This window comes from Lissotriton vulgaris, chromosome 4_1 (assembly GCF_964263255.1).
Source record: "Lissotriton vulgaris chromosome 4_1, aLisVul1.2, whole genome shotgun sequence".
NCBI classification, from domain to species: domain Eukaryota; kingdom Metazoa; phylum Chordata; class Amphibia; order Caudata; family Salamandridae; genus Lissotriton; species Lissotriton vulgaris.
In genome coordinates, this window is record NC_141691.1 from 329643952 (window position 1) to 329670029 (window position 26078).

The window sequence follows — 26078 nt, forward strand, 5'->3', positions numbered from 1 at the left end:
TGGGGACTAATCTGACAGACTGCTGCTTATAGTAAAAGTCCATCTTTCACTCTGCATATTAGAATGTTTTACTGCCGTGGATTAGAAAGATATTTGAGATATTGTCCTCATTTTTGCTTTAATTCTATCACGTTGGTGTTCAGCTGTGCCACTCATGTGTCATAAATAAAGATTGTTAGTGCTCTAGCTGTTCATTGTAAAGCTACAATAGTACAATAGTAATGTTTTTGTATAAACGCACATTGTATATTCACAAAATGTGAATTGACATTCAGAAGTAAATTTGCTCACATGTACTAAACAACACAACAATGTGATGTAATATTATAGTGTGAACAAATCTCCGACAAGCAAATTATTGGGGTTCAGAGAGGAGGTATCTGCTCAACTAAGCAGGCACCCACACAATTGGGGGTTTGTAAGTTTTCACAGACATTTGGCCTGTATATTCCATGGTTGGGGATTTACTTCTTTTAAGAGTTGTTGTAAATCTTTATACCTCTACACATTTAGAATCTCTATCTAACTTCCTAAGATTGTTGCGGATTTAGGACAAGGGTTTCTCCCAGTGCTTAAATTGAGCTGGTGGTTGTAGGTGGGGTCCACCATCACCTATTTTTGGGAACTGGTAGTTATTTGTTCCCATCGGACATTGACCCATGGCAGGAGAGAGAAAAACACACAAGGAATAGAAAGGCAAAAATGTTGTGACAAACGGAGAAAGCAATCATGAACAATACGTGCAAGAGTAAGATAAAGGGGAAGGGAGTACATTGTAGTTTATCTAAGATGTATGAGGTGGAATCACGACTAGGAAACCTTGGTAGTCAACAACCCTGATATTTCACAGCACTAGTCACAGGCTTCTGAGCACAACTTACCCTTCATCACTTATTCTTTTGCAAAATAAGTACTGTTTTCCCCACATAGAACATATTTCTCCTGGTAGTAACAAAAAAATAAGTTAGCAGATGTATTTGGGTGGCACATTTCCACACGAGGTTGTGTGTATTTTTATATGACAGTAAGTTTGAATTTACTATGAGTGACAGGACTCCCCTGAGAACCTTCTACACTGACTACTTTAAATGAGATTTCCTAGCATTCTTTGAGATTTAAAAAAAGGTATTTATTCCAAAGTAGGTTAAACCATAGGGAGTACCTGCCAGATTTTCTCTGAATATTGTTGCTAAGTTTTGAAGATATATAGTGACTTAATATGTGACGGTACATCACATGCCAACGCAACGCATGCCAAGACACCCCGGTTGTAACAATGCAAGTGCTGTGACAATGTGTTACCATTACAACGCTCACTTTTACCATGCATAAGCCTTTACTACACGTGCCATTACAACGCAAAAGTATGCATGGTAAAGGCATAGACTTGGTAAAAGTGGTTAAGGTATATATATATATACACACACACACACACATAAATATATATGTGTTTGTGTATTTCTTTCTTTATTACCCCCTAAAACACCCAAATTACCCATAGTACCCCACTAACCATACCCCCTAAAATCCTAAAATTACCCTTAGCACCCCAATACTCATAACACCTAAACCGTAAAATTACCCTCAGCACCCCAAAACCAATACTCACCTACAGCCCAAAAAGTATCCTTAGCACCCTGAACCCTAAAATTACCTTTAGCAAAACTCAAACCCACCTGGAACCCTATACTTCCCTTATAGTTACATATAACGGTACACAGTCAAAATATCGAATCTTTAATTTCGACTTACACTTATATCGAGTTGCTAATATCGAAGGGACAGAATATCGATGGCCAGAATATCGATGGCCAGAATATCGACCCTAAGGTAAGTAATATCGAAATTACTTATATCGATAGCATATATATCGATGTAAGTAATATCGACATTACTTATATCGATAGCATATATATCGATGTAAGTAATTTCGATTTACTAATATGTGTTAGAAATTTTAGTTAAGTATTTAAATTAATTGTTATAATATGTGTTTAATATGTTTTTATAAATAAAAAATATATAAAAGTAAATAATATGTTTTACTACCAGAGCGGGTGTGGGTTTTTAGGGGAAAAGGGTGGGAAGTAATTTATTTGTAATTAAATAATTATTTTTTAATGATTAATTTATTTTGCAATTAAATATTAATTGGCAATGAATTATTTTAATTGATTAATTGATTAATTAATTGATAATTTATGTATATTTTTAAGTAAATTATATGTTTAACTACTGGAGCGGGTTGTGGGTTTATAGGGGAATAGGTTGGGAAGTAATTTATTTGTAATTAAATAATTATTTTTAATGATTAATTTATTTTGCAATTAAATATTAATTGGCAATGAATTATTTTAATTGATTAATTGATTAATTAATTGATAATTTATGTATATTTTTAAGTAAATTATATGTTTTACTACTGGAGCGGGTTGTGGGTTTATAGGGGAATAGGTTGGGAAGTAATTTATTTGTAATTAAATAATTATTTTTTAATGATTAATTTATTTTGCAATTAAATATTAATTGGCAATAAATTATTTTAATTGATTAATTGAATAATTAATTGATAATTTATGTATATTTTTAACTAAATTATATGTTTTACTACTGGAGCGGGTTGTGGGTTTATAGGGGAATAGGGTGGGAAGTAATTTAATTGTAATATTAATTAATTTTGGGTAAAGGAGTATTTTTAGGGTTCAGGGTCAGTTTTGGGTTTTTGGGTAAAGGGGTATTTTTAGGGTTCAGGGTCAGTTTTGGTTTTTTGGGTAAAGGGGTATTTTTAGGGTTCAGGGTCAGTTTTCAGTTTTTGGGTAAAGGGGTATTTTTAGGGTTCAGGGTCAGTTTTCAGTTTTTGGGTAAAGGGGTATTTTTAGGGTTCAGGGTCAGTTTTCAGTTTTTGGGTAAAGGGGTATTTTTAGGGTTCAGGGTCAGTTTTCAGTTTTTGGGTAAAGGGGTATTTTTAGGGTTCAGGGTCAGTTTTCAGTTTTTGGGTAAAGGGGTATTTTTAGGGTTCAGGGTCAGTTTTCAGTTTTGGGTAAAGGGGTATTTTTAGGGTTCAGGGTCAGTTTTGGGTTTTTGGGTAAAGGGGTATTTTTAGGGTTCAGGGTCAGATTTCAGTTCTTGGGTAAAGGGATATTTTTTGGGTTCAGGGTCAGTTTTCCCTACTGTTGCACCCACTGGAGTGGGAATAGTAATTTTAACCCCTACGCTATCCAACGCTTTCCCTACTGTTGCACCCTCTGGAGTGGGAATAGTAATTTTTACCCCTACGCTATCCAACACTTTCTCTACTGTTGCACTCTCTGGAGTGGGAATAGTAATTATTGTTAAGTAAGTATATATTATATATGATTTGTTAATATTTTTTTTATTAAATATGTATTATTATTTTTTTTTACCATTATTAAATATATTTAAATATGTTTAAGTAATTTATAAGTATTATTTACAGTATTTTTCATGTTATTTTAAACCAAAAAAAACCGATATATTTGACAACGATATTTTTAACATCGATATTATTTTTTCGATATTTTGGTACTTACCATGTTGTACATAGGGCGTCGATATTCTTGCAATCGATATAATTACGCCAATATTTGTGTAGGTCGAAATTCTGTCTGTCGAAATTCTGTCATAGATCCACATATAACACCCATATGCCTTTAACATTCATGCCTTTTCAATTAAGTTCATTGTGAAGGCTTGGGTGTTAAAGGCATATGCGTTGTAATGCCATGCGTTCTAATGGCCTGGCGATGTGATGGTAGCTGCGTTGTGATGGCATGTGTTCTAATGGCATGTGTTGTACTGAATTCGTTGTAATGGCTGTTTCCCATAGTGACCACATAAAACACAATAGACCATGCTAAATATTCAGAATTTCTCGACCTCTAGACCATCATCACATTACATTTGGAGAAGTGTAGCAACATCGAAGCACACTCATTTAATCTGCTCATTTCGTTACTGTCAGCTTAGTTTCTAGTTTACTTTCCATTTCTGTCCTTGTCCTCAAGGCAGGATGCCATTATATTTTAGAGTACATTTTTAATGGCACAGTGAAAATTGCAATACCCATCTAGTAACATACACAGAATAAGCATGTACCTCATACAGCCACACATAATTGCACAATTAATCAGTACACAACTACATTATCAACATACTAATGCTCTCAGCTATAGAAAGACAAACATATTGGATTTTCCAAAGCTTATTTTTGAAGGTTAATTAATCTTTGCAGTGAACCCAGTTACTTCATTTCTCTGTCCAATGTTGAATCATCTAAATATTTGTAGTATTTGTTAGCAATTACTATCAGTCTTTAAACAATTAGAATATCTGGATGGTGTTTAAAGGAATGAGCCAGAACAAGCTGAATAAAATAACAAGCTTTGGCTGCCAGCGCTCAGAACTGGTTAATCTCAACTGATTGGCTCTGAAGAGGGAACCTCGCCTGGCCTCCTAGGAATCAGGTTTCTGGGCACTAGCTCGTCCTCATCAAGGAGCAGCCTCACTCTAACAGCACGCAGACAGTGCATGCGTGTCCTTTAATTCTAAGCCCACTATCACCAGAACTGAAAAACTATCTAGTTAAAACAATTATGACGGGAAGAAAACCATATGACCATAGTGAAGGTGCTGTGTGATTTTAAACATGTTTGAAAAAGAGAAACTAATGGTTTTGAGGGGGCAGTGATGATTGGGTAGGTGTGATGGATGGGTGGATTCCCATATTGTTTCACTTTGCATTGTCGATCGTTATCTCCCTCTCTCGAGATAGACATGGATGGCTTGGTGGGAGCGGTGGATGGATGAAAGTGACATCACAGGTTGAATTGGTAATATTTTGTTAATTAACGTTCAAAAAAACAACCTAGAAATTCATTGAAAAAACAAAGTTAAAGTGATGTTATAGTTAGTTCTGCTAACAATATTTTATTTTATATTATAAATTCACTGAAAACTACAAAGGTTAAAGTGAGTTTATATTTAGGTGAAGATGTCAGTTAAAAAATACAATTTTAAACAGAAAAAACACTGAAATTCACCATCTAATATAATGTAAGGAGCTATAACTTGAACTCTCGCCATGCACTGTGTAGTATTCCATTCCATGCTTCATTCCCCATGTATCTCGGTCCTCCATTCCCATGTTCTATTTAGAATTGTTTTGGTTCTTTCTGCCTGGGGATTCTTAGGGATCTTTGGGAGAGTAATGTTCTACTGAGTTCAGTTACATCTGTGTACCTGTTCGTGGTGGTTGTGTAAGCTGTCTCCTGTAAATAAACTGGATGCAAGTACCTTCATGCCTCTTCCTGATTACTACATAATCTGGCGACGATCGGGATACTAAAGCCTGAAGCTTGAACAGGACCCGTTTATTTTCCTTCTACAATTTAAAAAAAAAAAAAAATCTAGTTTGGAGACAGCGTTCACCGTTTCCAGTCTGGATCTATTTAAGGTACTTTTATACTTTACATGTGTTAAATTATAACACCAGCGGCAGTATTTACTACTTTACGTGCCTTGATTGCACCCGCGGCCGTTTTCCTGTGTTGTTGTGGATTTTCCCCTTACATTTGGGAGTTCCAGTGTTGTTGCTCGCCCACCACTTGTTGGACTTCATTCTATGTATACTCCGTTTCTCTCCGTGTGAAATTTTTGCCCAGCTGGTGTCTTTGAGACGTTTCTACTCTCTGTGTGACTTCGCTGTGAGGAGGCATCTTTTTAAAAAACACACGAGACGCTTGTCTTACCTTTCTGCTCGCGTGCGCTCTATCTGCTGTTAGAAGCTTCTCACCACGCGCTTGGATTCTACGCGCCTGTCATCTCTTCGCGCACCCCGTCCCAGCGTGTGTCTACGTCACCTGGCAGCGCGTTCTCACGCACACCATCTTGGATCACCATGACAACAGTCTTCGATCTGAGTCCCGTTTTAAATTTTCCCTAACGCCACAGTTATTTATGCAATTTAGCCTATTTATATTCGTTAATGCCACAGTTATTTATGTACTCTAGTCTAATTTTGTTCCTTAATTCAAATCCAGGGTGCATCCTAATTACAGGGAAATCGTCTGGTGCATCTCAAATTACAGAGAAATTGTTCTACACTGCTCTGCTTCCAGATTTTCTTCAATGCTGTTCATGGAACAACTTTGTTATTGACAACTGATTCAACCAAACAACTGTGACTATTATTTTTTTTCTTTTTCTTACTTTGTTGGTATTTATTTTAAAAATGTCTAATAACATTATTTCACCAGCACATTTCTTACCTTCTGCTGGTGATCCCAAAGTGGAATGGGATCTTTGGTACCCAACCTTTTTAGCCTATGTAGATGTGGTAGAGGAAGATGGCTGTTCTCCCAAAAGGAAACTCGCCTTGTTAAAAAATTGTCTAGGTGGTGCTGGTCTCAAAGAATTAGAAAGTCTACCACCTATTGATAATACAGGTGCAGGTGATGTAAATGTTTTTGAAGTGGTTGTTAAGCAATTAAGTACTAGATTTGGAAGAAAAATTAATACTGTGATGGAGCGATTTAAGTTCTATTCTAGAATACAAAAGGAAGATGAATCCATAGAAACTTATGTAGCTGCTCTACGCACTTTAGCTAGTTCTTGTTCCTTCGAAACCATAAATTTTGACCAGGTCTTGAGGGATCAAATCATGATGCGTACTAAGAATAAAAAGATACAAGAACGTTTATGGATGGGTACTGAGTCCTCCCTTAATGCTGTTCTAAATATTGCCAAGGGCATTGAGCAATCGGAATTGTTTGTAAACGAAATAAGAGGGCATGAAACTAAAACCAAAGTAATAATTCCTGAAGTTTCCTTAGTTAGGAACCCTTCCAATTACAGGAAACCTACTTTCACTCCTACTAGAAAAGATAATTTTGGCAGAGATAATAGATCTTTTCAAAGAAAATCTCCAATAATTTGCTACAGATGTGGCGCTAATGATCATGTGGGAAATTATAGAGGGTGTCCTGCCTGGAACAAAATGTGTGTACCTTCATGCCTCTTCCTGATTACTACACACTGCTTGTGACCTCATATATTAAATCATCCATGACATGTTCAATGACATCCCTGATGACATCTCAAATGACATTAGCAGTGCTACATGCCTGTCCTTGCCTGCTTCTAAAGGAAGCATCTTTGGTGATCTTTGTAATATACAGGTTGGACAAAGGTAAGAGATTGTTAAAACTGTTGTTGCATTTGTGATTATGTAGTAACCACGCTACGCTGGTATGTTGTAAACCAAGTACGTTTATTCACAAGTAAGTTAAGAGGTGGTAAAACACAGCCCCACCAGGAGCAGCCTGCTAGCTGCTCAGCCTCTCTCACCGACTGTCACACGTCATCCAGTCACTCAGGCATTCTAGTGAAGGTCCACGCACCAACATTCCATACAGAGGACACACACACAGGCTTAGCAGCTAGAGAGAAGAAACATAGGGAATGAAACATCATGTGAGGATACTACAAACATCTTCCCTAATGAACAGAAGAAAAAGCAAATGCAAAACAATGAACAAGCAATTAACTATAAGCATAAATGTACACCATACATAAATAGTCCACATCCCAAAAATCCAGTCACTCGGGCATTCTAGTGAAGGTCTACGCACCAACATTCCATACAGAGGACACACACACAGGCTGAGCAGCTAGAGAGAAGAAACATAGGGAATGAAACATCATATGAGGATACTACAGTGTACTAATGATCAACCTGTATTTTTCCGTCATTGGCCCATGCCTTTCTCAGAATTAGCTTCTTCTCTGTCCTTTCTGCCCACCTCACCCAATCCTACATCATGCCCTGTCCCTCTGGCCCCTGTTTCCTCTTACCCCCTCCCCATGGGCACAGAGGGTCTTTCTTTTTCCTTCTTGGAATCATACCCTAAACCTTATATGCAGGTTTAAGAAATCAGATTACTGGTTAAGGATTTAAGGACCCTTCTCAAGCATCAACCACACTCCTTGTCAAGGTGAATCACAAAAGTCACTACATTAACTTGTGCTTAACCATCTGGTAGATTGGCACAAAAGCTGTCAGGCTTAACGTAGAGGCAAAATGTAAAGAATGTATGCAGCACAAGTGAAAACAAAAAACAAGGAAAATCCCAAACTAATGAAGGAAAATAGAGCAAAGTTTAATAAATAAAATGACACTAGATACAAAAAAATCAATAAGTAGAAGCAGAGCTATTCCATTTTATAACTTTAGACATGGCACCTAAAAACACAAAGCACCACGCACGGTCATCTGGTCATGCTAGATTGTTGGAAAAGTCACAAGTTCCGGCCGACCGCGATAGAGCACGGGCCGGGTACAGATCCATGTTAGTCCCACTGAAAAAGCGACCTTCTCAAAGTCTGGTGTGAAGAGTTAGATCCCAATGAAGGAGGTCCCGAGGAACTGGGAGAGCCTCTCGGATGGGTATCGCTGTAGTGTGAAAATCCAGTGAGGCATTCTGGACAGTCATTGCTGGAGATATATGTTTGTGGTTACAGGGAGCTGTCATTGCTGTAGAGCACAGAGCAGATCTAGAGTTGCTGGCCATCGCTGGCAGTCGCTGTAGTGCAAAGAGTCAGCTTCAGTGGAGCTTCACGTTGGTAGTCAGTGCGGATGGCAATGTCGCCACGTGAACAGACCAATTTGTGGTCGCAAAGAGCCCAAAACATCAGGCTGTCTCCTTTTCTTGCAGAGGAGTTTACTTTGATACCACCCAAAGGCTCAGGACCTGGAAAAGCACCTGTTGGGGATGAGGTAAACATTCTAGCAGAGGCCAGGAGGGCTCAGGCAGGTCCAATTACAGGCCCAGGTAGGTCCAGTGCAGGAGGTCAGATGGGCAGTTGCAGGGAGGCTTTTGGGATTTGTTGCGTCCTTGTAGCTCTTAACAGGAAGTCAGTCAACTGACCATTAGAGTCACTGAGGTTACTCTGGGATTAAGGAGCCGGTCCAGTCTTTCTTCTCAGAGATCAGGACAGGCTTCAAGCACTAGGGCAGTCCTCTGGGGGGCAAGGCAAACAGCAAACATTAGGGCAGTCCTTTTGGGTAACAAGGCAAGCCTCAGGCAGCAGGACAGTCCTCTGGTAGCAGCAGGGCAGTCCTCTTAGGAACAAAGAAGGCCTCAAACAGCAGTGCAAACCTCTGGGGAACAAGGCAGGCCCCAAGCAGCAGGGCAGTCCACTGGGGAACAAGGCAGTCCTTCTTCTGCAGTGTCTGCAGGTCCATACGTTTACCGAAGAGTGGCTCTGGAGATTCAAAATACCTGGCACCGGCCGTTGATGTGGGGGCTTTTCTATGCTATCCCCACATTAACAAGAGTTACTCATTTCCCCTGCCAAGAATCCAAAACGCCTGAGGTGCCAAAAGACCAATGTTAGGTTCGTTTGAGTGTGCAAGCTGAAATGCTTCAAATTGAACATAGAAACACTTTGGAAATATGATAAAAATTCCAAAACAAGAAATAAAAGCAAAATCAAAAATCATCATTAGAAATTTTGAAGCTTTCGTCATTTATTAGCATTTAGTAAGGATAAGGATGCAGTCACACATTCTCAACCAGTTACAATTGAGGAATAACTAGGTCCAATACCTCGAGACAGCATCCTCCCAACAAAAGAGATACAGCAATACTACCCGGGAATAGAACCTTTGGACCTTTTTTCTTAAATCGACTTCAGGATAGCAATCACTCATTGCCAGGAAGCCAACCATTCCCCTTCCAAGCCAGGTAGACTTAAAGATTTTGCCATAAGTAGTGAGAAGATATCCTTTAGAATCTGACACAAAAAGCGAGCGGTTAAGGAAGCTACATTTTCTTGTGCGTTGTGACTTTACATCAATTTGTTGGACTTCATAGACTCCTAACTTACTTGTTTTTGGAATCTGTGACATCCTGTGCATTGTAACTTCTTCATAAACCCCATGAACCCTTAGTTACTTGGGGGTCATTACGAGATCCGTCCACCATTTTTGCGATGACTGGGATTGCACACCCGTCCCACACATAGTATTACGATGCGACTGCCACCAAGGCTGTTGCATCCAGGCAGTTTAACATTGCGGCGGGCGCTACAGGCTGAAGCACCCACCGCAATGCTAAAAGGTCATGTCGTGCATTTCCCTGCACTACGTACCAGGCACCACAGTGTTCCTGCCACTTAGTGCGGGGAAATCCCCCCAGTGCACCACCACCCCCCAACACAAGCGGGGCCTGCAATGTGCCCCCGAATCGAATCACCGCCAGCCTTTCCATAGCGGTTTCCCCACCATGGAAAAACTGGCTGCAGCCAGCATTGTAGTTCGGCGGACGGTTTCTGCTAGGCACTGCCACCATTATACTCATGCTGACTGCTCGGCCAGGCAATCGTTACTATTGCCTGTGGGGGACCCGTGGATGGCGGTCTTTATGACCACCACAATACCTGAACGATTCCCCCCGCCATCGTAATATGGCGGGGAAAATTACTGTCGGATGGCGGAGGGCCCCCCACTGCACCGCTGGCGGTGGTGAACACTCCACCATCGTAATTACCCCTTTGGTTATTATTGGAATATATATCTTCCTGAGGGTTGCACTCGTGCCATTTCTAGATGGAACCATAGACTTACAAACTACTTTGTACATCGTCTTGTGGGTTGCAATTCCACCCCGTCTAAGTGAGCCCCTAAGACTGCAAAGGTAATTTCTGGATAGATAGGGATCTAATATCAAACTGTATTCTGCCTGACAAGGAGAAGGAGCACCACTGCTTCTTAGCGCTTCGCGCTTTCTCGCTAAATTGCGTTTTAAATCTTTTTTTCCGTTTTGTTATTTGTCTTGATGCTGACTGCATTGGGTTTTTAAAATTGCCCCTTAACCTGCACTCTAATTGGTTTCCACCGCTGCTCGAGCGGGTCCGGGTCTCAGGGTGGGTTCAATCTGTGGCAGACATCTTGGAGTGGGGTAGGAGTTTGGGCGCCATCTTTTAGCGAGCGCTCTAGTGCGCTGTAGCATAGGTGGGACACCTATTTAAGGCGAGCTGCTTCAGGGTTCTGCCTGACAAGGAGAAGGAGCACCACTGCTTCTTAGCGCTTCGCGCTTTCTCGCTAAATAGCGTTTTAAATCTTTATTTTCCGTTTTGGTTATTTGTCTTGATGCTGACTGCATTGGGTTTTTAAAATTGCCCCTTACCCTGCACTCTAATTGGTTTCCACCGCTGCTCGAGCGGGTCCGGGTCTCAGGGTGGGTTCAATTTGTGGCAGACATCTTGGAGTGGGGTAGGAGTTTGGGCGTCATCTTTTAGCGAGCGCTCTAGTGCGCTGTAGCATAGGTGGGACGCCTATTTAAAGCTCCCTGCCTAGCGCAGCGGTGACGCGCAGCGGGAGCGCCTACGCTTAGCCGGAGTCGTGCCAGAGTCCTGCCCGTCTGCGCCCGTCCGCGCCAAGGCCGTGCGGGACGCTGCGGGTAGCTGGGCTCTGGCAGTTGTTCCATCACTCCGTATCGCAATGCTGACATACTCTCGTGAGAGTCTGTATTCCATCGGTCAGGTAAGCCATAGGTGTAATCTTCCGCCTGTCCATCCGCTTTGCGGTCCGTACCGTTGCTCTTGCAACGGCTGGGTGCTTGACCCTCCGGGGTCCATCCTCCGGAAAAACATCTCAGATATTCACCGCAGCAGGAGCTCTCCCTCCTGCTTGCGGATCTTAAATCTGAATGTTAGATCGGCTTTGAAACACCATCAAAACATCTACGATCTAATTGAGGTTGAAGCCCCTGACATTTTTGCCATCACTGAAACCTGGCTCCAGGACGCGGACGTTGCTATTCTCAACCTAGCATGCCCCCCTGGCTACTCTATGTTCACCTTGAATAGATCTTCTAGAGGTGGGGGTATAGCTCTCATAGTCAGGTCCAGCTTCTCCTGTGTGTGGAGTGGCCTTAACATCGCCGGATGCGAAAGTGCTTCCTTTAAGATCTCTGTCAGCCCTGAGTTTACGCTCTCTGGGATGGTTGTGTATCGCCCGCCGGGTAGCAATGTGGTGTTCAGAAATTCTTTCCCCGACGTTGTTGGCACTTTGGTCACTGATTGCGCCAACTATTCCATCATGGGTGATCTGAACCTACATTTTGACACCCCTTCCAATCTGACGGTACGCAGCATTTCCTCAGACTTAGAAGCCTTTCAGCTATCCCAGCTGGTTTCCCAGTCCACCCACATTGGGGGACATATCCTTGACCCCTTTTTTACCAATCTGCCGGAGACTAAAATTACATCTATTTCTCCGCTAGAGTGGACCGACCACTCCCTGGTGTCCATTCTCTGTCCTGTATCTGTCACTCCCCCTATGCTTTCAGCTAGACGGGTACCCAGGAGGTTTTGAAACAAACTCAGGCTAGAAGATTTCCATCGTCTTCTGGTAGAGGAGCCGCTGAGTCCATCGAATGGCGTAGAAGAGGGGTACGACCTCTTCTGCTCTTGGCTTACCAGGGCTCTGGACACTCTGATACCCATCGTATCGAGTAAAATCAATACCAGAGAGTCGAGTCCCTGGTACGACGGCGCCTTACGTGCCCTGAAGGGAGCCTGTAGACGGGCGGAGAGGGCATGGCGGAAGACGTATGGGGCTGATTTAAAAGCTGCATATGCCGCGTCCGTCAAGCTCTACCATCGAGCTATCTGTCGAGCTCGAGCGGTATTTTATGCCACAGAATTTCGAAACAGCACTAACCCATCGAAGGCCATCTTCAAGGCCGTGAAAGATCTCATGGTGAAGCGGACGACCCCTGTGGCCGTGAGCTCCATCTCCGATTGCGAATCCCTTGCTTCTTACTTTTTGGGAAAAGTCCAAGCCATCTATCGGACATTCCCTAGCATAGGGATCGACCTGGGAAGTTCCAATGGGACACCTCACCAGTTTACCCTGCTCTCTTTTCCCCCTCTCACCTCGGATGGGTTTGACAAGCTTGCGTTGCAAGTTAAATCTGGCTCGCCATCTGATCCAGTAAGACCTGCTCTCTTCAGAGATCAGGCCTTTATGGGACGCCCTGCTGTGTGCTCCCTTGTCAACCTCTCCTTGGAGTCGGGTGTAGTTCCAACAAAGTGGAAGCAGGCGGTGGTATCCCCGATCATCAAAAAACCTTCCCTGGACCCGTCCAAGCCTGAAAGTTACCGCCCCATCTCGCTGTTACCCTGGCCGGCAAAGATAACAGAGGCCCTTGTCAATCTGGCCCTGTCAGAACATCTAGCCCAGACCAATGCCCTCGACCCCACACAAAATGGCTTCTGTGCTGGGCACAGCACGGAGACCGCTCTTCTTGTGATGGTGGAACATCTCCGTGCGAGGTTGGATGCTGGTCAAACGGCGGCGCTGATATTATTAGATCTCAGCGCCGCCTTCGACACAGTATCTCACAGCATCCTCCTGCATCGGTTCGAGGAGATTGGCGTTGGTGGTCAGGCGCTGCAATGGTTCAGCTCCTTCCTCGGCAATCGTTCCTTCTGTGTTGCCATCCCTCCCTTCAAGTCCAACTTCCAGCCTCTGGCCATGGGGGTTCCGCATGGGTCCTCGCTGAGCCCCACGTTGTTTAATCTTTACGTGGGACCGCTGGCTGATGTCGCTAGGCAGTGGCGCCTAACTATGGTCTCATATGCCGACGACACACAGCTGGCGGTTACCCTCAGCGGGGACGCGGAACTAGAGGCCCCCAGGTTCCAGGACGGACTGAAGGCGGTGGCCAGCTGGTTGACGGGAAACTGTCTCCAGCTCAATGTCACTAAAACGGAGGTAATGATTGTCGGAAGGGGAGTGGAGTTGTGGGGTGACCAATGGTGGCCACCAGAGCTGGGACCTACTGCGATCCCGGTGTCAGAGTTGAAAAATCTGGGGGTCTGGCTGGACGCAGGCCTTTCCTTTGTAGGGCATACCAAAAGAACAGCAGCCTGTTGCTTCGGCCTGTTGAGAGGCTTAAGACCTGTGCTCAAATTCTTAGATGCCCCAACCAGACAGCTGGTAATCCAGGCCACCATCATCTCTCGCCTGGATTACGCAATCTCTCTTCTGGTCGGGGCTAACCAGGCTGAGCTTACCCGCCTGCAACGGGTTCAAAATGTGGCGGCCAGAACGATTGTTGGCCTGCCCAGATTCTGCCCGGTGACGAATGTTCTTCGCTACCTACACTGACTTCCAGTGAGGAAGCGTATTCTCTTTAAGGTCCTTTGTCTGACCTTCAAGATCTTGAGAGGTATAGGCCCCAAAATTTTGTCCAGCTGTCTCTCCTTCTATGTCCCCGCACGCGCCCTCCGCTCCCAAGGCCAGGCCTTTGCTGTTGTCCCTAGATTTAGGCTCAGCCGTATGGGAGGACGTTCCTTCAGCGTAAAAGCTGCACTAACCTGGAATTCTCTTCCGGTTGATATCCGTTTGCTGGAGGACCTCACGACCATCCGGAAAGCAATAAAAACTTTTCTGTTTTAGCTGTCCCTTTTAGTCTTCCTTTTCCCTGTTGTGTTATGTTTCTCCTTGTCTATGCGCCAGGACGCTCCTTGGCTGGAGTAGCTGTGCGCACAATAAAAAACAATAACATAACATAACAAACATAAAATTTTGTAATAAATTAAGTAGTACTGCAGCAGCACTACTTGCGCACTCCAACATGTTATTCACAAGCATCTATGTGCAGAAGCCTCAGAGTCTCCTTTTATCATATGTGAAGAACGCTGACACTGTGACAAAGATCCCTTCACATGTAGATATAAGTTTTTATCATAAATGTCGACGGGATGGGGGTGATGGAAAATGGGGAATACTTCTGAATGGGAGTCATTTAGGTGGGGGTAAGGAAGAGTTAAGGGATGAGTAATTAGGAGTTTAGGAAGGGGCATGCTACTACAAAAACCCACCCACAAACTGCACTTCTAAATTTACTATGATTCAAGGGGGCACACATGTACTCCCGCCCAGCCTTGTAGTAAGTAAAATCACACATAGTCACTCAGCGGTACTGCAACTCTGATAGAAGACAGTGAAGGTAGGGATTTACTATAACACCAATTGGAAATAATAATAAATAAGGTTTTTTAAATGCTAATTCCTAACTATAACATGTCTGAAACCTATGGTTTTTTCAGTGAATTTCAAAGGTTTTGTAAATGACAATTTTTAGATGTATTAATTGTTATATTTATTTTTTTGATACTGATTTACTACATTTTTTTCAACTATTTATGTTTAGATATTTTATTTTTCAAATTACATTATAATTACATTATACATATTGAGCTCAATGGGAATTTCTAGTTTAATGCAATTAGTTACTTTATGGATTAACCACAGGACTGGATCCTAGATTCAACCCTGGGACATCTCCTGTAAACAGTTGAGTAAAAGCGTTTTAGTTTCAGTCGTGATTTTTAAGGAATATTATTCCATTTTAGAAGTTGACACTTACAAACTTTTTCACATAGAATCACCAATGTTATCCTATGGGGGGAAATTCACTTAGCAGGTAAATAGTGTTATCGTTACTTTTTCTTACTAGTGGATCCTGGATCCAGCACTGCTGCATCTCCTGTAAACAGTTGAAAGAATGCGTTTAAGGCATACAGGTGATTTTTATGGAACATTTGTAGTTTGTGAAAAGCATGTCTACAAACACGCCCTGTGGCGTGTTTTCAGTTAGAGAATTAATTCCTCCTCAATCCTGTGGATCCCTGGGGGCCAACTAGCCCACCAGGTCCCTACAGTATGCACCAGGGGGCTGCGTTGCAGAGATGTGTTCAGAGGCCACGCCCCTTTTTACAACACTCTGCAACACTCTTATCGTTTTCTTTGATGAACTTGTAGCAGTCATTGGAAGGACAGTGTTTTCTTGAATGAAGTTTTTCCAGGGTGGACTTCCTTTGTTTTTTTCACAATTTCTTAAGAAAGCAGAGTCTACAGCGTACCTAACCTTTTTCTCCCTCCTTTCTTCTTTGTGAGTAGCAAAATAGCCCTTGAGTCTCTAACGTATCTTTCTTCTCTATGGGGTACATGCATCAAGCTAATTACTGAATTGGCCCCTTTGCAACCAGTAATTAGCCTTTTGGGATGCATCAAGCCCAAGCAATTAGCAAAATAGGTAATTGCAAAATTTACGATTACCTATTTTGCGACTGCAGTTAGGGAATCTCAATTTGCGATTCCCTAAATGCAATGCAAGAAGCATTGTGAGAATGTGACTTTGCATTAAGGAATCGCACATTACCATCAACTTCAAGTTGATGGTAATTTGCAATTCCTTAGAAAAATGCTCAAAATGCATTTTTCTACATGCCATGTGGCACACACACACATACCCTCAGGGCACGTCTGTGTGCCACATGTGCCCTCATGACATTTTTTGGGGTACATCAGGGTGGCCTTTGGCCCTCTTGTGCGCTTGAAATTGCATGCGCAATTTGCGATTACCTTTTTGGTAATCACAAATTGCGAATGGCTTCCCATTCATTCCTATGGGCCTCCAGGTCCATAGAAAGGAACGGGAAGGCATTCCCTATTAGCGAATCACAATTTGCAATTTGCTAATAGCGAATGTGTAGGAATCGCAATTTATTTACCGATTCCTACATGCATAGGGAATAGCAATTCCTTAAAAATCGCTATTAAGGAATCGCAATTCCTTACATTGATGCATGTGCCCCTATATCTTATATTTCTCCTATCCAGTTATCTACTCTTTCAACCTCTTCTAGTCTGATCATTGAGCAAGAACTGTCAAGTCTAACATACTGGCCATTATTGAAATCTGACTGGGGACGGCACCATCTCCTGTTCTCCGTGATGCAATCCCCTTGGATTAGGATCCTGACCCAAAACTGCTCTAGAAATAACACATGAAGATTATCAGTCATCTTTAAAGGCTTATTATGCACTATAAGCTTTTAAGACTTCATCCTTCAAAGTGTGCGGCATGGCTACTTTACTGCTTAACCTAGTTGGAAAACTCTCTCAAATCAAGCACCTCCAGGTCCATGTTGATTTACTTCTAGTATACCCTTGAAAAGAAATTGTGTTGCTGTAGTGCTTCTTTTGGACATGTCTGATGATTTTGATAAAGTTCATCACCTCCCCGTCCACTGAGAGGAACTCGCCATCAATGGAACAATACTAGACTAGAGTTCTTGAGAAAATCTAGCATTATCCTTCTGACACCATTTACATCACCTCCTTGTAGCACTAAACATACCCTCAGATGCATCAAGCATCCATTATGCAAATTCTAATTTGCGAAAAATACCGAATCGCAAATAGGAATTCGCAGAATGGGATGCATCAAAAGTTGCGATAAAAAAATGCGACTCGCAATCGGCCGCAATCGCCGAATGCGAATTTCCTAAAATCGCTGAAAAATCGCAGAATCTCCTTTCTTCCTACCCGAACTTGTGATTTCGCAATTACCGAAATCGCAAATTGGGGTCTCGCAAATTGCGAGATCGCAAAAATGGAAGTCGCATTTTGAGCACAATGATGACATCACAACCAGGAAGTAGCCAGTTCCCTCACTCATTCTGAACACAGAGCTGGAGAGAGGAAGAGGCACAGCAGTGAGCTCCATCAGACACACCCTGCAGCCCCACTACAGGACATACATCAAACTCCAGAATGTCCCAGGATGCAGCAGGAGCCAGTGCAACTGGCAGGTCTGCGAAAAATAAAATTTTCAGAACAGGAGCTGGAGTTCCTGGTCCAGGGAGTCAGCAGGGACCATGATCGCCTCTTTGGGAAGGAATCCAGGAAGGTGCCTGAAGCAGACAAGAGGTGCATTTGGCAACGCATCAGGGCGAAGGTGAACTCTGTGGGAGTGACCCAGCGCTCAATTGATGAGCTAAAGAAGTGGTGTATGACCTCAGTGGCCGTGCAAAAGAACGCATAGCAGAGAGGCTGGGGGAGCAACATGCCACGGGAGGAGGAGAGCCCACAGTTGCGGCCAACACTCCACTTGAGGACCTTGTGGAGGATACCATAAACACAGCAGCCTGCATGGGGGTCACTCGGCTGGACACCTCCCGACCCACACAACAATTCCAAGGTAAGAGCCATGAAACTGCGACCACCTGCCCTAACAATGCCCATGCCCCCAGAGCTAGACATTTGATAACCCCAGTATTGCAGGCCATGCACATCAGAAATGCCATATTGCATTGTGAGACCTGTAGTGTGACAATAGTTCCCTGATAGCCACACACAGCCAGACCTGTCAAGTGAAACATATCCCTAAAGCAGTCAGGGAATGCAAGCCTGCATGCATGTTGCAACATCCCGTGTGCAAGATACATATCATTAATCATGCACCCATTTACATCACAGGTGCTGCAGAACCACCCAGCACAGACAGCGAGGAACTCCAAATTGAGGAGAACCCTGAGGACACAGAGGGAGAGAGCCATCCTGCCCCACAACCTGGACCGTCACAACCACCAACTCCAGTACCACCACCTCCCCATGCGGACAGGGCCACCCCTGCAGCCACAGGACGACAGCAACCACCCCATGGAACACCCATGGCAGTGGTACAGGCCACACCACCACCCAGGAGGTAGACTTCGGCGCACAGCCACTGTGCGGTCGCAGTCCAGCGGCCTGATGAGGCAGCAGCGCAACGTGTCAACACGCGCTGACAGGGGGCAACATGTCCAAGATCTAGGGCTGGGAATAGAACGCCGTATGCTAGTTGTCCACCAAAAGCAGGCACGGCACATGGCAGCCATGCAGCTGCAGCTTTATAAGACTGCGCGCAATGTGAACCACCTCACGGAAAGCGTACAGGTGTTGACGGCTGCAGTCAGGGAGATCAGCCAAATCATGGCGTCACAGCAGGACATCACCCGCCGCGGCCACTACCAGCTGCTGACCCGGCTGTCAGCATATACCATATCAAACCACCTGATCGGTAATGCGACCTCCCAACTTTCACGCCGGTCCCCTGCGATGCAAATTCAGATGGTGCAATGCTGCCAGGATGTTGCTAGGGCGTTGGAACAGGTCACAACCGCTGTCCAGAATCATCAGGCGTGTGGCCATGGCCATGCAAGGGGGAGTGGATGATGCCATTGAGGGCACATCCAGTCTGAGGAGCCTGTCCGTGCCAGTGGTAACCGAACGCCGCCGCAGCACTAGGCCCAGTGCAGTATCACGGGCCAATACTGGCGAGGAGGATGTGTAGAGGCGACTGGGTGCATCCGGCCGGAGGCGCCAGTGATTGCATGTACTCCAGCAGCAGTGCCATGCTGATATGACAAGCACGCCTGCTTCGCTATCATGGGGCTGTATGAGGAAATACAGTTTTCATGTATTGTGAAAAAAAAAGTTAAAGAAATATTTTGTCCAAAAAATAATAAGAATTTATTTCAAACGTAAATCCGACTCATGTCATTATTTCATTTGGCATGCATGTGTGCAGTGTTGTGTGAGGGGTATGGGTGCACTAGAAATAGTTCATTGTGATGTTGTTGTGGCGCCTGTGTCCTTCTGCAGGATTCTCCCCGCTTGCATGATGCACATGTGCAGGTGGGCGGTTGTCCCCCTCTGACTCACTGCCAGAGATCTCCACAGGTATCCTCTGCTTGGTAGCAATATTGTGGAGTATGGCACACATGGCCACGATGCGGCAGCAGACCTCAGGCTGGTATTTGAGGGCCCTACCAGTCTTATGTAGGATGCGGAATCGGCTCTTTAACAGCCCAAATGTCCGTTCAATGCAATTTCTAGTGCGAATGTGTGCAGCATTGTAACGCCGTTCGTGTGGTTTGGCAGGGTTGAGGTATGGGGTGAGGAGGTACCCACGGAGGCTGTAGGCGCTGTCACCTGAAGGAAAGGAGCAGAGGGTCAGTGCCTGTTATGCACTGCTACATGGTCTCGACGTACTGTGTGTGGGCATGTGTACTTACCTAGGAGGTGTCCTTCGCCAAAGTCACCCCTGGCCAAGCGGGTGTGTATGCCACTGTGCGGGAAGATGAAGGAATCATGCGTACTCCCCGGGTATTGGGCCTTTATGTCATTGATGATTGTCTTTGCATTGCAGACCATCTGGATGGTCAGTGAGTGGTAGGACTTGCGGTTCCGGTACATGTACTCTGTCTCAGCGGGTGGGCAGATGTGGATGTGGGTACAGTCAATGCATCCAATTACATGGGGAAATTGTGCGATGTTGTAGAAGGCAAGCTTTGTTTGATTTAAGTCCTGTTGGGTGGTTGGGAAGGTTATGTAGTGGTGTATCCGGGTCAGCATGGCAACCAGGAAACACCGTAGGCAGCGTGACAGTGTGCTATGGGAGATCCCCCCTGAATATGCAACTATCCCCTGGAAGCTTCCGGAGGCCAGAAGGTGCAGGCAGCACAGGACCTGGACATGGGTGGGCACGGCATTGGTCCTCCTTGTTGGGTGCTGCATCAGGGGGTCAAGGTCTCTGATGAACTTGTGAATCATTGCCCCATTTAGCCTGTATTTGGAGTATACCTCCTCTTCAGTCTGGCCCAGGAGTGTTATCCGCAGCCGGAAGATGCGCTCCTGAATCCTGCTTTGGTTCCGGGCTGCACGCTGGAGCCTCAGCCGCCTTGCCACGATGTATAGACCTGGCATTGTGAATGTACTCATGCTACTACTGTGTCTCCTTAAGTGTGTTTGTTTTGCTCCACCCAGTGTTCCAGTTTGAGTTTTTTCTTTTTTTTCCCCAATTGTACTTCATGGTTACCACCTGGTTTGACTTCTCCTTAAATAGCGACTCGCATTTAGCGATTTGCTTTTTTTTGCAATTTGCGATGCTTGATGAATTGTATTTGTGACTTATTTATGAATTTGCAAATTAATTTGCAGAATTTGTGGAAAATGGCTATTACAGATTCGCTAAGGGGGGTCCACATTGATTCTGCGAATTTATGTTTGCGAATTCGCAATTTGGTGGGTTTTTGCTTCATGAATTGCGGAAGCAGAAATTGCGATCGCAATTGCTGTTTCGCAGCTATTGCGATCGCAATTTTGGTTGATGAATCTATGCCATGGAGTCTTAATTGTGGAGAATGTGAGAACTGCAAGACTAGAATTATTATTCTCTAGAAAATAGCCCCACTAACAGCACAGTTGACTGAAGTAAGAAACTTGGGAGTAACTATGGACTTTAACCTTCTCCCTTAAGTGAATCAAATGACAAGAAGTGATTTCTACACAAAGCAGACTATCTGATGGACTTTTCCTCACCTACATTTCCCTCAAAAGCTCCAGGACATGCTTCTCAGAAGGATCTAAAGCCTTAGTAATACAAAGCCTTCAAAAAATGTAAAATATGGCATTAAGACAGCACATACAACTTTGCCTATCAACCATGACTTACTAACTCTTCAAGGGTTTCACTGGTTACCCATGACAAAGCAATCCACGCTCAAAGCAATTCAAATTGTCCTTAAGACCATCTGCATCAAGAGACCATTGTTCATCAAAGTAAATCTGCAAAAACGAGAACACGGTCAAGACTAGCACCTTAAGTGATTTTTCTACTTGTACAAAGAGTGAAAGCTCCTTTTCATAAAGGCAGCAAAGCCATGTAACTCCTTCCAGTAAGGACAAGAAACACTGAAGACCATTTGGAACCCTTGCTTTTTTACACTAGATGATGAATGTTCCCACAGATCCAGCATATAGAACCTTTCACCATCCCAAAGAGGTCATGGACATTACGAAAACCAAAGATCATAACTCACCTAAATACTAGGTCCATATTTCCCTCATGGACCGTAGGTACGAGCCCGTGTCAGACTACCGCACTTTCTCCTTTGCTCCGCTTGATCCATAAATGCAGTTACACTGTCATAATGACACAATATATTTTGCCTCTGCCAGCCACACACTTCACCAAGTTAGCCACGTTGCAGCCTACACCTTTTCCAAACAAACACAATAATACAAGTGTAGGCTTCCCCTTCTTTCACTTGTTTTTGCTCCACTACACACCAAGGATCCGCAACATTTAGCATAAATGCACAACTCTGGTCATCACGAACAGCAATGAAATGACTCCCACAAAGACCATGCAACAAACCAACACAATTGAAAACACCCACAAACAAAGGAGTAGAATGATACTCATTTAAAGTGTGCTTTGGTTCTCATTATTGGTATGACATGCTATATTAATGCAAGTACAATATTAAACATAAAAGATCAAGATGAGACCGAGACAGATAGGATCTATGGGTTTAAGAGAGAGCGATATGAAGAGAAAGAGAAAGTGGTGAATAAATACTGGATGGGGTGCAAGAAAGAAGGAGACTCAGAGACAGTGGGGTTGTGGGGGGATACATAGATATAGATGCAAGGAAGAGAAATTGGCACACAAAAGGGAGATGGTGGGTGAATTGATTGGTACAACAGAGTGAAAGAAATATGAAAGGAGAGAGAAAGAGGTGGATGGAGGCATTGCATGAGTATGGTTATGTTATGTATGGTATGGTGTATGGTTATGATTTGGAGTATGGTATGTCAGTGCCACTGCTTCTGCAAATATATTTCTTCGTCAGTAAAACAACTGCCACTCCCTGCCATTCCTGAGTGCAGCCTTAGCTCATATTGCAGTCAGTTTTACTGCTGGCATCTCCTTCTTGTCCTGATATCACTGTTTGCTGCTTCCACTTGTACATGCTTTCTGGGGTGGCCAAACAAAGCATAAAACGTAAGAGTAGCTTTGCCACAGAGTGTGCGATGTCACAGTCGTCATAATTTGACATGGCATGGTAGGTACATACCAGTGAAGAAAGGCCCATAGCCTAATATCCACTAAATGACTTTCTGAAGTTACTTTCCGAAGTTATTGGTCCATCGCACTTGCTGAACATCTAGTTCAGCTCAGCATGACTGCGTTTTCCTGAGTGTCAGAGAGGTATCCAGAGGTCTCTCACCAACTACCCCTGTGTGCCTCACACTGATGCTTCACCGTCTCACATCTTGGCCATGACCATAACACCATAACATTTAGAGATAGTCTTTCAAGTCGAAACTAAACAGGTGTCACCTCCATGCACAAAGAAGACATGCCAAAATGTGCAGACCTATGTGAGTATATGTGGTTCAGCTCTAGAAGTGCCACACCGAAAATGTATCTATGAGAACAGAAATGGTTTTAAACTTAAAGCACCAAAGCATGCATTATTAACAAATTATCTGGGGACCAACCATTATCTGGACGCCTCTCAGTCAGGTTTCAGGACCAATCACAATACAGAAACAGCACTTATTGCGGTAAGTGACAAATTATGTGGGGTTCTTGACCGATGGGGATCAGCGGGTTCTGATTCTCCTTGACCTCTCTGTTGCTTTCGATATCATGTCTCATTCAACCTTACTTCAATGGCTTGCCAACACTGGCTAGGTAACTGACCATGAGAGTGTTTCATCAGTCTGTAGGGTGCCACAGGGTTTTCGCTGAGCCCCTATATTAATGTTTAAATTGCACCTCTTTTTTATTTGATTAGTTTTTTATTTTTTTACTTGAGTACTTATGCAGATGATGCTCATATCATCATGCCTTGATCTGACAAGGATGGCACCGCAAAAACCCACTTGAGGGATTTTCCGAAATCACCTTCAGGAACTGACAAAACAGAGATTTGAATTTTCACAGCTCAAACCTCCATCTGGCCAGTTTCACAGTGGCCAGCGACCCGTGATAGTCCACCTCCCCGCACTCTTGCAACTTAGGCATCCTATTTGATGATAACTCATCTTTTGCCCCCCACATTGCTAAAGTGACTTCTACTTGAATAATGATAATAAGAATGTTTTGTAAGGAACTCTCATTCCTCCCAATATCATGCCAAAAAAAACATTGTCCCGACTGGTTTCTTCTCACCTGAACTATGGAAATTCTCTGGGCATGGGCTGACATAAAACGTAAACAAACAGATTGACAATGATCCAAGGTGTGGCAACCAGATGAATGCTAAATCTGCCCCATCATTTTCTGGCCTAGATTTGAGACAGCTTCATTGGCTGCCAAGACAGAAAAAGAGCGTCTTTAGACCACTGTGCCTGGTGCACAAGGCCTTCTCTGGCTCAGGACCAAGCTATCTGCAACACAAATTGAATCCTTATCTACCATCTAAACACCTGAGGTTAAGCAACGCCAAACTCCTTGCAGCACCTCGCACCAGTGAGCTCGTCTGGGTGACAGGGCCTTCCTTTCTCTCACCACCAGGTCCTGGAGCGCTTCGCCTTCTTCACTGAGAAACACAAGTTCTTTGATTCGTTTCAGAAGACAGCTGAGAACCTGGCTCATCAACGCCGCGTGATTCAGCAGTCATTGCCCGCAGGTCCATTATTAGTGCCAGGACCCCTCCTGGACTGCAGTGCGCTTCATAAATATTTGTATTTCATTTATAAGCTAATGCTGCCGCATCCAAGCTTGTCGGCTTTGATGCATTCCTCTCCATGAACCTATAAGAGGCCAAACAAAATGTCGTTCCCGAGGTAAACTTTGTTTTTAATAACAGCAGTATTTGACAGGAATGTCTCTAAAGCAGCATTAATCCAAACCTGAACTGTCAGGATTGTATCATTGCAAATGCTTTGCTGGTGATTTCAGCGGGTGTATGGAAGGACCTGAGACAAGAACACCGAGGCGCTCATGATGTCAATAATCAATGTATTTAATCATGTTTCTTTAAAAGACGTTTTGAGCTGAATGAACTCCCAGAAACAATTCTCAAATGACCTTCTTCTTTTATTTCTTTCACGTGTCCATTGTCTTAGGTACAAACCCCAGACGACGAAGAACAATGTGAAATCTCAGTCGAGCAACCAGGAAGCAAAGTTAAAAGGACCTGAGCCAGTGATAAGTCAAATTATCGACAAACTGAAACACATCAATCAGGTAAGTTTATGAAAGGGAAACAATGCTTTCAGCAAAGCGCCACTGCACACCGTTGCACTCGAGACGTGGTTCTGTTTCTAAATGTCGTGCATTTTTCTTATTTCATTTTGGTGATATTAACTTACATACCTGCTTGCAAAATCAAACGATTTGCTGAATCTTCTGTCCCTTTTCAATCTCGGTATGGACACCATGTCAATGGTTGAACGTGATTATGACTAAGGCTCCCTGTTTTCCGTTTTTACAGATTTTTACAGATAAATACAGACCGAAAACATTTATTTTCTTGTCTGTATTTATTTTTAAATGTGGATAAAGATGGAAATTGGGTTGATTTTTGAGTAATTCTAAGTACTGTCTGGCATGACTGTCAGGCCAATAGCTGTGTGGATTGATATGTAAGGGGGTTAAAAAAGAAAGGGGTTTTAGTAAAGAGGCTTTAACAGTTGTAGATATGCACAAGGTTGATACAGAAATGTGCATATTTTCATATAATTACATTGATGTATCTTCTGAGTATGTTCACAGAATTGAAACCTTGTAGGCATTCAAGAATGAGGGCATATTTATAGGTTAAAGTTCAAAATATATGTTTATTATGACCTTAGTCTTTAAACAATACAGTGAGTAACGCCGATTTGAGTATGCGACATAAAATTGTACACTTATTTTTAAAAACGTGTCCATTAAAATATCATACACACCATTATTAAAACTACATAATTTATATACAAATGTTAAAACCTATACACTTTCTTATCCCTCCAAGAGTCTCTTCTGCTAAGATAAAAATACAGTAATGCAGGTTATTCTTTGGCCCTCAGCGCACCCAGGGCCTCCTTTAAGAACTTCCCGAGGGCTATTACAATATCCAAGTATGGGATTTCAGAAAGGAGTCTGGCCGCCTGAAACCTTGTTTTTACCTCATATTTTAGGAATACTGGGCGCAGCCACCTTTTCCTATATTCTAAGAGTACCGCACAGTCTAGCAGGAAATGCATCAGGTCCCCCTTGGTTCCCAAGTAGCACCTACAGTGACCTTCCTCATCTAGCATTCTTATATTGAGGTCTCTGTTTGTTACCCATGGGTTGATACCAATTCGAAGCCTCAGTATCTCTTGCCTGAGTCCACGATTGGGTAATCTATCGAGATATGGGAACCAGTTTTCC

General features: G+C 43.5%; 1 protein-coding gene across 1 annotated transcript in view; it reads left to right on the forward strand.

Annotated features, from left to right (window-relative positions):
- Positions 1-26078, forward strand: part of GPC3 (glypican 3) — a 3092951-nt gene that overhangs the window by 2177872 nt on the left and 889001 nt on the right. The window contains exon 6 of the mRNA XM_086918698.1: positions 24788-24908. Within this exon, the coding sequence (XP_086774824.1) occupies positions 24788-24908 (121 nt within the window). The remainder of the gene's footprint in view (positions 1-24787; positions 24909-26078) is intronic.